General features: G+C 44.7%; 1 protein-coding gene across 1 annotated transcript; it reads left to right on the top strand.

Annotated features, from left to right (window-relative positions):
* The first annotated feature begins 2299 nt into the window (after window positions 1-2299).
* On the top strand, window positions 2300-12101 carry tcaim (T cell activation inhibitor, mitochondrial). The gene is made up of 10 exons (XM_070835357.1): window positions 2300-2443; window positions 5086-5218; window positions 5345-5495; window positions 5575-5830; window positions 6719-6841; window positions 7149-7246; window positions 7943-8034; window positions 8126-8358; window positions 8448-8579; window positions 11225-12101. The coding sequence occupies exons 1-10, from the start codon at window positions 2409-2411 to the stop codon at window positions 11448-11450; spliced, it is 1479 nt and encodes a 492-aa protein (XP_070691458.1). The 5' UTR covers window positions 2300-2408; the 3' UTR covers window positions 11451-12101.
* Window positions 12102-12411: the final 310 nt, after the last annotated feature.

Consider the following 12411-nt stretch of genomic DNA (forward strand, 5'->3'; position numbering starts at 1 on the left):
AGTGACACAAAGCCCTGCCTTCTGAGAAGTGGCTGAAGTTCTAGAAATCAGGCCAGCCAACAGGATCACTCCATCATGTAAACCAATAGCAGTTGATACATGATTTTAGCAGTTGGTATTTGTTGCTTTGTCATTATAGCCTGGATTTGATGGCCCATCAAGTCAACCTTTGCCAGGGGGCTTGAATTCAACTTGTGAGTCCTTTAGTGGGCAGAACAGTTGGAAGGTTTCCTCAGCATCCTAAGACCAAACAAGAGGTCATCACTTCAGAGCTGGTGTCCATATTGTCAACTTGGTTTATCATTGTGATGAATTGGGCCTCCAAGCTTGACTGGGTGTCATTCTTTCAGAATGCAGTGCAGTGTCCATTTAAAGAGGCGTACACATGCCAGCTACGGCCTCAACATCCCTGCCGGGCTGACAGGAGATATTTTTGGTGCAATAATTGTGCTTTCAATTCTGCTCAATAATTTTGGAATATCAAAAAGACATATTAACCCTTTGGAGTCTAGGACCACCACACGGCGTCAAAGTCACATGTCGCACGTTTGAAAACGTAAAGCTGTGACACAAGCACGCAGGTGCTCAATTCAAAGACTGTTGGAAAGCGGACACTTCAAACTTTTTACAAGTGTTTGAATTTTGTCGATCGGCTCCTTTCAGAGGATGAAGTGGATGCTGCGTGTGAAGACGAACGAGAGGAGGTGTCCGCAGACCCCCCCTCCTCCAAAGATCCAACTAGTTCCTGCTCGGATTTTGTGCTTCTTTTGCACTTTTACATACAGTGTGTCCATATAGTATGTCAAAATAAATAAAGACTTGTAGAATCACATAGGTGAGGTTGTGCTGAAAAGAAAGACACAAAGAAAGGCAAGCTAAGCAGTTTTAATGGGAAACACAAAGGTAAAATGAAAAGTGGTAAAAAATGCCATTTTACCCCAGAATCTGAAGGGTTAAACCAGAATATATGCATTTTCTGAAGACAATGTGTGTGAAAGCCGAAAGCTGTTGGCTGCTGCTGCTATACCAGCAATTTTTTAGAAATCTTTCATCCCCATCTACATGGAGATTTGATCAAATGCTACAGACTTGTTCAGTGCCCTAATCAGTTAATATGTTCATATGAATGAAGGTGTTTTACTAATGACCACAACATGAGGCTCTTTGTGTCATGCTTAATATGTCATGCACATTTTTCATTTTATTACATTTCAATAGAATTGTAAAAATTAAACTTTCAATGTTACTGTAATCATATGAAATGTGGCTGTATGTACGTCATTCCCAAAGCTGGTTGCCATCCAGGGTAGCAGTGAAGAGTGATGGCCCCCACCTTCAGAAGGCTGGTAGCCAGTCAGACAACAAGTGACATTCTAAGTCATTTGAACCACGTTTGGTGAAGATTTGGCAGAAAAATGGTCCAAACATTAACCTTCATAGACATTCAATTAGGAATGGGAATATGTCGAAGAACCCCTGAAAAGTAAAGCCTGCATCTCTTCAAGAACCCGAACAAAGTTTGTACAATGAAGTAGATAGAAAGAGTGAAATAATATGTAATGAGAAGAAAAATAAAGGAGGATAACAAAATGTAACAATGTATCCTCTAAAAACTAAAAAGCCTTTATTTTTCTAGATTTTTCTAGAAGAAAGCGGCACTCGCTGCCACTCCAGTCCGGCAGGGGGCGGCGGTGCGGCGGGTTGGCCGGAACGGAACAGAAGGAGGTAAATGAAAACAGAGCGAAGACAGCGTTAAGCTAGCGGTTCACGGGTGAGCACAGTGAGCTGGCTGTCTGCGGCCAGCGGCCACTTTAACAGCTACCTTTGCTCGTCCCGTACTTCGGTCTCTGAATAGCTAGACTAACCGCTCACAGTCAGAGCTCCCACGATGCTAACAGTGTGTTTGCTAGCCGCAGCAGCTAAGCGGAGCCAGGGTCTGTCGCTGTCACCGAGTGCGAGTCTCAGCTTTAACTTACCCTCTAATCGCCCCAGTGTCTGTAGGTCTGTTGTGCCGGAGTGCGGTGATTCTGACCCAATTTCACGTTTCCTAAATGCAAGTGGTCTAACATTAGCCACCTAAGACAGAGACATTAGCTCTGTCCGTTACTAGTGTAATACAGAGTAACTGACGCAGCTGAGTTTTGAAGGTGTATTTATAAATGGCCGATAACTTGCTAACATTGATGACTGTTACAGATCAGCTCTAGAGTTCATTTCACTTTGTTTTGCAGAGTTAGTTTTTTTCCTTCTTCAAAGTTACCTTGAATGAGTGAATGAATCCCGTTCTTGCCGATGACAGACGCTGGGTGACGCTTCTGTAAAAGCATCTACTCTGACATGAGGACCGCTGATGGACTGGCTGCAAAGGTCATGATTTAGTGCTCACCTGTCCACAGCCAGCATCAGCCATGTCTGTCAACTCCCTCCTGCGGTGCACCGTCAGGTAACATCACTGACACGTGTTGTGTGAGACCACTGTGTGCATGGTGTCTGTTGGCTGTGGCTGAACCAGCTGTAAGATCGAGAACAGCTGAGGCCAACATGAATTAGATCATTTGAAGGTAATTCTCCTAGATGAAGGCCAAGTCAGTAGGATTCATCTCGTGGAATATTTGTGGTAAAGTGTCGGACAGACAAAGTAACTGTGCCCCTTCTTCAGATTCAGCAGGTGATTCAATGCCATGATTTCATGTATGCAGTAGATGCAAAGTAAACGTGTCATGATTAACCTAAAATAAGACTAAACGTGGTATACTCTCAGTTAGATCCACTTGATTAAACTAGCTCAGTGTAATCCAGCAGCCCTGCTGTTAATCCTCCTTAATGAAGCTTCTGATGTGCAGGTTGTGTTGAAACTGTTTCAGAGAAGTGTAGATTCAACTGGGCGGTCATTCTACAGGATGGAGTTTGCTGTGTAAGTTAGCAGGTGTTCAGAAATAATGGAATCTTCATTGCTCAAAATCTGAAGGAATTTTTGTTGTGGCTATACCAAGCTACTAGAACAGTGTTTTACAAAATAACCAAGGCAACTTCAACAAAAAACCCTTTATTTTGCATCAAAATTAGAGAACAGCAGTGACTGTAGCACGGAGAAAGATTACACCTAAAGTTTCTGGAGGTTACAACAGCCAACACAGTACAGGCCCTTGCTTTGAATGACTTCAGCACATCTGCGGCCACAGGACATCACTAGTCTCTCACACTGCTCCACTCTTCTTCCAGTCTCCTCCACAGTTCGGTGACTGTAGTGGGTTTCTTACCCATAACTTTGTTGCCAAGGATTTTCCAGAGGTTTTCTGTTGGGTTTAGATCAGGACTCTGGGCTGGCCATTTCATTGTTTCAGTGTTTTCAGCTTCAAGGAACTGCTTTACCTGTTTTGCTGTGTGACCGTCCTGCATGAAAATTGCTGGCTGATTTGGTGATGAACGCGGGGAAGGAACCGCATGTCGAAGAAGGTTCTGATAACCATTGTAGCTGTATAAGAGGCCCACCTCCTGCTGCAGAAAACATCCCTAAACCATGACACTTCCTCCTCCACCTTTCACTGACTTCTTTGGGTTCAGTCTTTCCCCAGTTTGACGACAAACATAATGTTTCCCATTGGACCCAAATAGATGAAACTTGCTTTCATCACTAAGGTGAACTTTGGACCACACAACCTGCTCCTCAGCAAAGACTAGTCTAGCCTTTTGATTCTTTCTGCTAACGAGAGGTCTGGTCTCTGCAGAGTGGGCTTTCAGTCCAAATTCTGTTAAACGTCGAGACACTGTATGAGGAGACAGATCCTTACCCTGTTCACCGCTGAACTGGCAAGCAATCCCAGCTGCAGTGTTGAACCGATTGGCCATTGAGATCCTCCACATTATCCTGTCGTCTCTTGCACTTGTCTTTTCGTGGACGACCGGCCTTCTTGGAGGACTTGAATGAGTTTGTGATGTTGTAAAGATGCAATACTCTAGAAATCACAGATTTGGAACAACCAACTTGTCTTGCTATGGCTGAAAGGGTCGTCCCTTCGGCCTTCATCTGGACAACCTGCTGCCGGAGGGTTTCAGTCGCTTTAGAACGGCACACCATCTTGCAAAGTCGGTGAAAACCGGAAAGTTAGGCTGCCAGTTAAATAGGGTTTATCAGATAATTAAGGAAATTAGCACCAGGTGTCAGATTAACACCAATAACTGGGAGGTATCTCAAATCTTTATTTATATAGCGCCAATTCATAACAGTGTTATCTCAAGACACTTTACATAAAGAGCAGATATCATTAAAGTTTTTTAAACTGTGCTTCAGAATATATGTAAGTTATGAACTATGCTTAAAAAGCTGCTGTTTTACTCCTGTTTGGATGACCTTGAAATTTAGGAAATTGTAGGTTGTTCTCTAATTTTGATCACCCTGTATATCACTGAGGGTGGGTGAAACAAGAAGCAGGCTGTCCACTGTCCGTTTTCACACAGGGCATCCTTTGTTGTCGGTGCAGCTCAGTTTACTGCTGAGGTGAACACACTGGTATTTACATGACCAAACAACCTCTGTCTACTGCCTGGATGCTTCGTCCTCAGTCTTGTTTGCACTGAGTTGGAGGCAGCTCCACTGACGGCACAGAACAGAGTCCTGTTTCACCTTCATCACTAACTAAAAAATATGGCAGCTGGATTTTATGGTCAAAGAGTTCATGTTTTCAGTATTCTGTGCTGAAATGATTACAGAAAAGTACCTTAAAACAATTGTAATAACTTAGACTTAACTTAGAAATATATTCACATTTCTGTTGTGAACACTCTGTTAGGGGAAGGGTTTTTAGCTTTTCTTTCTCTACCATAAACTGAAACTCTTCAGTTCACACAAAGAGGTAAAGGGTGATTACACAATGGGCTCTTCTTTTGCAATAAGCATAGCATAAATAACCAATCAAAAAAACGAAGCAATAAATTGATCAATAATCAAAATAATTATTATATTATTATAAGTGGAAGTGGGACATTACCGCTGACTGTTCTGATACCACTAATACTTTATCCCTGTCTTCTCCACACATGATGGAATAGAAGTAATGAGTAACTTCCCTGTCTTTTTCTCTGTAGGCTGAAGAGGAAACATGTGGCTACACATTTAGTCCAGCAAAGAGCGCTGTCAGGGGCAGATGCTGTAAATGCACTCAGACCGTTTTATTTCGCAGTCCATCCTGACTTCTTTGGTCAACATCCCAGGGAACGGGTATGTCTCTTATATATCAGGAATCCTTTAGTTTATAAATCCAAGCACATGTTGTGATGTTAATCAAATGTGACGATTACAGTAGACTAATATGAGGCCGTCTAAGGTTTTGATTGTGTTCTACAGGAAGTGAATGAGAATTCATTAAAGAGGCTGAATGGCTTTCTGGACAACCTGCAGAAGCCCGGATCACGCTCAGTTCAGCCGATGAAGCTCACCTTTTATGTCAGGGACACAAAGGACACCAGTGATGTGCAGCCAGACCTCCTTGCCACAGGTACAGTTTCCATGAATGCTGCTCATAATTTTTGTGAGTTGTGTCTATGAAAATCTAAAAGCTGCTGCCTGGTTCTCAGCCTTCCGGTCAGTCAGTTTCACCCTGCACACAAACGATGTCTTGAGTGCGGTGATGAACATCTTGAAGTCCTGCAGCCTGCCCATGGAGCACATGGAGGGGCTGAAAGCAATTGCAGAGACATCTAAAAGTCCACCTGAGGCGGTGGCACCTTTCTACAGACCCATCAAATGGAATAAAAGCTACTACAACTTCACTGGTTTCAGAGACCCTGAGCAGGAGCTGCAGCAGGCCAGGAGAGTGGATCCTACACTCAGGTTGGTAACACTGGAGCTCACAACTACATGTAGATCTGGGCATCAAACTTAGCTGCTTTTTTCATTCAGGCAGAAATCCTAGATTATAAATGGTTTGTACTTGTGTAGCACCTTTCTAGTCCTTTCAACCGCACTTTCCCAACACAGTCACATATTCTCTCCGGGGGAATCTAAGGAGACTATAATACCACACACATTCACAAGTTGAGGTTCAGTGTCTTGCAGACTGGAGGAGCTGGGGATCAAACTGCAGATCTTCCGATTGATGGATGAGCCGCTCTACCTCAGACCCACAGCCCCCCAGTATATAGTCACCTCCTGAGAACAGGAAGTCTTGTTTTATTTGTTTCTGTTGAATTTTGGACAGAGCCGAGCTAGCTCCCCCTGGTTAAACTAACCTTAACTAAGCAATGCAAACCACCTCCTGACTCAGTACTGAACACAGACGAGCGTGTTTCTCATGATGTTGACCTAGTCCTTTAAAAATAATGTCTGGCTATTCCAGAAAGGGGTAGTTATTGATAATGAGGAGTTCAGATTTGTCTGAACCATTGTGGACCTTCCACACTGAGCAGACACAGAGCGGCATGACCATTCATCTGAGTCAAGTTTGGATTTTTTCTCCCACAGCAATAATACATTTCTCAGGAATAAAGGTGCAGATAGTTGTTGTTTCATTCAGATAGCAAGCATAAAACATTATGTTGAGAGATGAACACAAAAGGTGCAGATGTTTAAAGTGAACCTGAACCCTGCCTTCCTGAGGGCCTCGTATCGGACTGCAGCCCCACCAGCAAAGCTCAGGCCATCCTTATCGTGATCCTAATTCTACAGAACACATTGACTAACGGCATCTCAGAATGGTTCATGGTGCCTTTTCTTTGTCAGCTTGTGGCTGAGAAACAACGAACCCGAGGCAACAAGGAAGTACAGTGCTAGTCTTCCTCGGAGAGAAGAGCTGAACAGACTGAAGAAGGAACTGTGTGACAGATTTGATCTGTCTGACATCAGGTACACTCAACTCTACTGTTTCCCCTACTGTCACTGTAATCCACCGGAACCTCTCTGAACAATGTGGTGAGCCTTGTTGTTGCCAAACTAATCAACAGTTTACCAGGGCCAGTGCTCTGGCTCTGTGCTTCTTAGTGGAGACCGTAACTACTCAAGGCAGCCTAGTGACATAAGTGTGAGAACGGTGATGGTACAGACACCAGCGTTGTTCTCATGAGGTCTGGACTATAGAGCTTTAATCCCACACTGTGCCTGAACTCGTTAGAAGCTGTGCATATTATGGTGATGACATCGTTTTGTGCTGCAGGTGGCAGCGCAGCTGGGGAGTGTCCCACAGGTGCTGTCAGCTTCAGAGTCTGAGTCGATTGTCTCAGCAGAACCCCGAAACCCTGATCAACCTGAGAGGTAACGAGTGGCACTGCAGACACTCACTGCTGACAGTAATCCAGATCTCTGCCTGTCTGTCTTCTAGAGTGCTTCTTATTTGTCTTAATTGTCTCCTAGTTTCCTTCTCTTGCGTCCTTTTCTTGTGTCTTAGTTCCCATTCACTTAAGATCTGGCACAGCTGGATCAGACTTGAACCCTGTTCCTTGTCTCTATTTTGGAGCAAATCTGATGTACTGTACACATAATGTGATGTTAGGGGAAAAAACAAAAAGAAGAAATAAACAGATGATTCACTATAGTTTATTCAGACTCCGGATGGAACGGTGGGTACAATTAGACACAAGTGGAGTGAAGAGGATGACGAGGAAAAACTTTGAAGTTGGCACACAGTGTAAAGGTAGCAGGACTTAGCCGTGGTTTTCACTTGTCTGAACAGATGTGCCCCAGTTTAAACCGTCCAGCTGTCTACACAACTCTCATTTCACTCTGCCAAAACTCAGGTGACCTACACTCAATACTGTTCCTGAACACATCCTGTGTAGACACAGGAGGGCACACCGGTTACCAGCTGAGTTTATGTGTATCCAGTTCTGCTGAGTTAATTCCCACATACCAAAAAATCTTACTCAGGTGATTGTTTTCCCTGATTTTGTACAGCTCCCTGGACCCCTTCTCCAGCTGTTTTCACTTAAATCTGCCCCCCCCCCCCTCCAGGACACGCTGTTGTGTTTGCTGACCAGTCAGGGATGAACGCGTCTGGACAAGTCATGCTGGGAACCATGGACGTTCATCACCAATGGGCCAAAGTAAAGCAGCTGCAGTGCTCCTGTTGTCACATGTTCTCTGTGTTCCTATGTGTCTCTGACCCCCCCCCCTCCCCTGTTTGTGTATTTCAAGTTGTTTGAGCAGCTGCCCAGTTATCGCAGCCTGCAGCAGCAGACAAACTGGCTGAAGGAGAGGATCAGCCTTCTCCTGGGTGGAACTCAAGTGATCCACGTGGAGAGGCTGGGACCGGTCCAGCCCATTGCAGAGCACTACAGCACCCTCAGTACCTTCCATAAAAGCCTCATGTCCCGACACCTCCACCTGCACCCGAGGAGCATGCAGGGGCTCACCATGCTGTTGGAGAAGTATGCTGTCACATTATCCTCCGAATGCTTTGAATACATGCCATACTGCTTTATTCTATCATTTAATGTGTCATTTGTGTCCATCACAGTGACCGCTCTAACCCCAGTCTTCATGAGATGGGGCACTTCATTATCCCCACCAACTGTGATCCCCCCAAGCTGCAGGTCTTCCTCAAGAGCCACGCCCCCGAGGCCAGACGGCGCACCCAGCTCAAAAAGCAGTGAGTCAAACGTAGCACTTCCTTGTAGAATAGCCCCCTGGTGATTCTTTTTATTCATTCACGTTACTTGCACGAGTAAACACAATGACAGGAGAGCCGGAGCTAATGTTTGTGCTGCTTGTGCTAGCGGGAGCTAGTGCATATTTAGCGTATGCACTTTACAGAAAAGTACAGCTGGACACTAGGATCAAGTCACAGACACACATTTGCAGAATTTAACACGGAGTCCAACTTTCTCGCTGGCTTTTCTCCAGCTCTCTGCTCTCCTGTCCGTCTCTCTGTAGCGTGGTGAGTGGTGAGTTAGCTCTGAGTGCCCGCAGACTCCATCTGGGCTGCTCCATGTTTTATTCACTGACAGGACAGCCTGTCAGCGCTGAGATTCCCCTCCAGGACATGTTCCAGTCAGTCGGAGTGGCGCTTGGTTCACACTCCCGACTGTGTTGGTCCTCGCAGCCACACCTACTAGTGAGTGTCGGTGCGTGTCAAAAGTTATCACTACCCAGTCACCTGGCTTGAGGCTGTGGCAAGGTTGTGAAGCTGGTGATGGGGAAGCTAAGATAAGATAAGATAAGATATAAGATAAGATATTCCTTTATTTATCCCAAAAATAATGTATGGTGAAAGAATGAAAGAATGAGGTGATAGAAAGGCTATTGCACATGGGGGAAAATATAAATATATAAATATATATGAAATATTGCACTTGTTCTGAGCTGAGACAAAACAGCAGGTCTAGACCAAACTTTAATTAGAGAGAGACCCAACGATTCAGGAATTCAACATTAAGGATTCAGGAATCCCCACATGAGCAGGCATCCTTAAGAACAGTGTCGCTGATGTGGTTCTCTGGTTCCTGTGGGTCCTGGTCCTGGCCCCGCTGATGTGGTTCTCCACCAGCCAATGGATGTGCGTCTGTCCAAGGCTACAGCCTGTCCGTCCTTGGGAGCTGGATCTCTCCTTCACTGTGGTGCTCCCGGAGGTTTCTCTTTTCCCACTGGGTTTTTTGAGTTTTTCCTTCCCGAAGAAGGAGGGTCATAAAGGGCAGGTGATGCCTCGGACTGATCCACCGGACTGATCCATTGGCCTCATCGACTGCTGGACTCTTTATTAGATTGTTTGTTCGCTTACACTTGTTTATTTCAGTGAACTTTGTAAAGCACTATGAGACACTCTGTTGTGATATTGGGCTATACAAATAAAATTGAATTAAATTGAAAAATTGTATTGTAGCCACGTAGCGGTAGAGAGATGGGAGGTTTTCTGTTCAAGCAAAATCATGGTCACAGTATGTGGGACCAAGAGTGTTACATCACTATAGCCAACGGTATCTGTGGAGGCAAGGACTGACCTTTGAGCTGCAGCGACTGCTCAAAGACAGTGTGGTAGGCCAGCTGCTGCAGGATCTAGTTTGGCAGAGAAATAATCCACAGGTCTAGATTTTCCACCATAGTCCTGCAAAACACCAGAGGTCATCTTTTTCATCAACAGTTTGCGTGAATGGTCTCGTAGGGTCAGGTAATCCTAGATTAGAGGTTAGACTGGACAGCAAGTTTCAAGTCTTTAAAAACAGTTTCAGCATCAGTTGTCCATCTTAGTTTTTCATGAGGTTGAAGACCTTTTCCCTGAATGAGGATGAATTGGCACACTGAAAAATGCATTTGAGAGGTCAGCCACTGAGAACCATTTAGCATCAGAAGGAACCTGAGGGTTTGGAACATTTGGAGCTCTAGGCTGTACAGCTGAATTTACTGGACAAACCTCCACTCTGTTGACTGTCCCTCATCCCTAATTTTCTTTACTGGAAAAATAGGACTTAGACTTAGACTTTTCTTTATTTGATCCCCCATAGGGGGAAATTCTAGGAGTGCATACTGGAGAGTTTTCACATGGAATTATCACACCTGCCTGTCTCAGTGACTCAAACACGGGTGTAATACCATCGATGGCTTCCTGTTTCAGAGGGTATTGTTGTTTGCAGTGTCTGTAATCTGATTTAGGTGTAATAGTCACTAGTTCACAATCCTCAATGAGACCCACGTCTTGTGAGCAGCTCACAGAGTTTTAGGAACTTCAGGATGGCTGCAGGATGGCTGCTGTGTCAGCTTCAGACAGGAAATGAGATGCAGATGCAGCCCTTTGTGAGACAAGCTGAACAGCTGCATGGGTGCCCAATAGAAAGGAGGTTCAACATCAAAAAATTCTTTTTATATCAATTTAGTGATGGTGAGAACAAAATTTGAGGATCCTCTGTGTTTTACCAACCATGAGTGCTCAAACACTGATTAGTGAACCTTCCCAAATCTTCCCAACGATCAGCCACACCCTTGGACAGGGAGATGTGTGGCTTTGATGACTTAGCATCATAAACATCACATTGATCATATCACATTGATCAGGGGTCAGAGAAACAAACACAATGAATCTGTGATTTGACCAAGGAGGCAAAGGCTGAAGGGGCTAAATGGATGAGAATCTCTGTGGCCGGATGCCAAGCACTCACTCACTGACATGACTTCATTGTATTTCTCACACCACTTAGTTGGAAGTTAAATAACCCTTAAATAACACACGGCAGAGCGAGAATCCAGAAAGAGGTGCCCCCACTAAAACCGAGTCCTTCGTCTGTTGTGTCTTTGTGTGTCCAGGCTGCAGGCGGAGGAGGAGGCTGTGGTGAAACTGTGTCTCCAGAATCTGTCTCTGAGGAGTCTGTCTAAGGAGCCCAGTGTCAGCTCCAGCCAGATGATCCTGTGCTGTAGAAGACTGGTGGAGCAGCGCTCCCCCCTCATGCAGGGTCTCCACATCTGTGTCTCTCATTTCTACTCAGTCATGCAGGACGGGGACCTGTGTGTCCCCTGGGACTGGAAGAGCTGACTCCCAAGCTGTTGGATTCCCAGTGGATCAGTCCAACGGTTGGAGAGAAGTATTTGAAGTGGTTCGATGCAGCAGTGTGTTAGATGTTAGAGCAGAGTTCTCATGGGAAAAGTCATGTGTGGTTCATTCAAGCTGCCCAGTGTGGGAAGCACAGTGTCCTCTCATTTTAAAAGCCAAACAGAAAAACAATAAAGGTTCCCAGCCTGGGGGTGAGGAACATTTCTGCTGCATGGAATGGATTTTTTCCTCAAATGTTTGCATTTCTTCTAAAACAAAAGAGAACTTGACATCCTCGAGTCTGAGAGGAAGCCAGCAGTCGTCATGTGGGCAGCCTTCAGTCGGCTGCTAAGGGTCACAGGCCAGAACGTTTGGGAAACAGTAGCAGAGGTGCAATACAAGGACTGAGGTCTTGACATGTGTACAGTTTGACAAACACTCTGAAGAAAATGAAAATGTAAGAAATGCAGATCATGTAATAAGTGCACATAATAAGAGTGAAACTGTAAAAGACGCTAATAATCTGCCAACAATGTGATGATGAGCAAATAACATTGCACTAACAAGTTACTACATGTAATGTGAGTTGTTACATTATGAGTTTAGTGGTAACTTTTCTATGTAAGAAATGTAATAAGTGGACATGTAACAAATTAAAAAGATGCTTTATGGTCCAGTCTGTATTTCATATCTTGCACCATTTCCATCAGGGTGGCTGTGGCTCAGAGGTAGAGTGGTTCGATCCCCCTATGAGTCAACATGTCCAAATGTCCTTGGGCAAGACACTGAACCCCAACCTGCTCCTGAAGCAGCTTCAGTGTGTGAATGAGTATGAAAGAATAGTCTCCTCCAAATTAGATCCCTCCTGTATGAATGATGTGTGAATGGGTGAATGAGGATGTGATGTAAAGAGCTTTGACTAGTTGAAATAACTAGAAAGGATCTATACAAATACAGACCATTT

The sequence above is a fragment of the Pempheris klunzingeri genome, chromosome 8 (genome assembly GCF_042242105.1).
Source record: "Pempheris klunzingeri isolate RE-2024b chromosome 8, fPemKlu1.hap1, whole genome shotgun sequence".
In the NCBI taxonomy this organism is placed as follows: Eukaryota; Metazoa; Chordata; class Actinopteri; order Acropomatiformes; family Pempheridae; genus Pempheris; species Pempheris klunzingeri.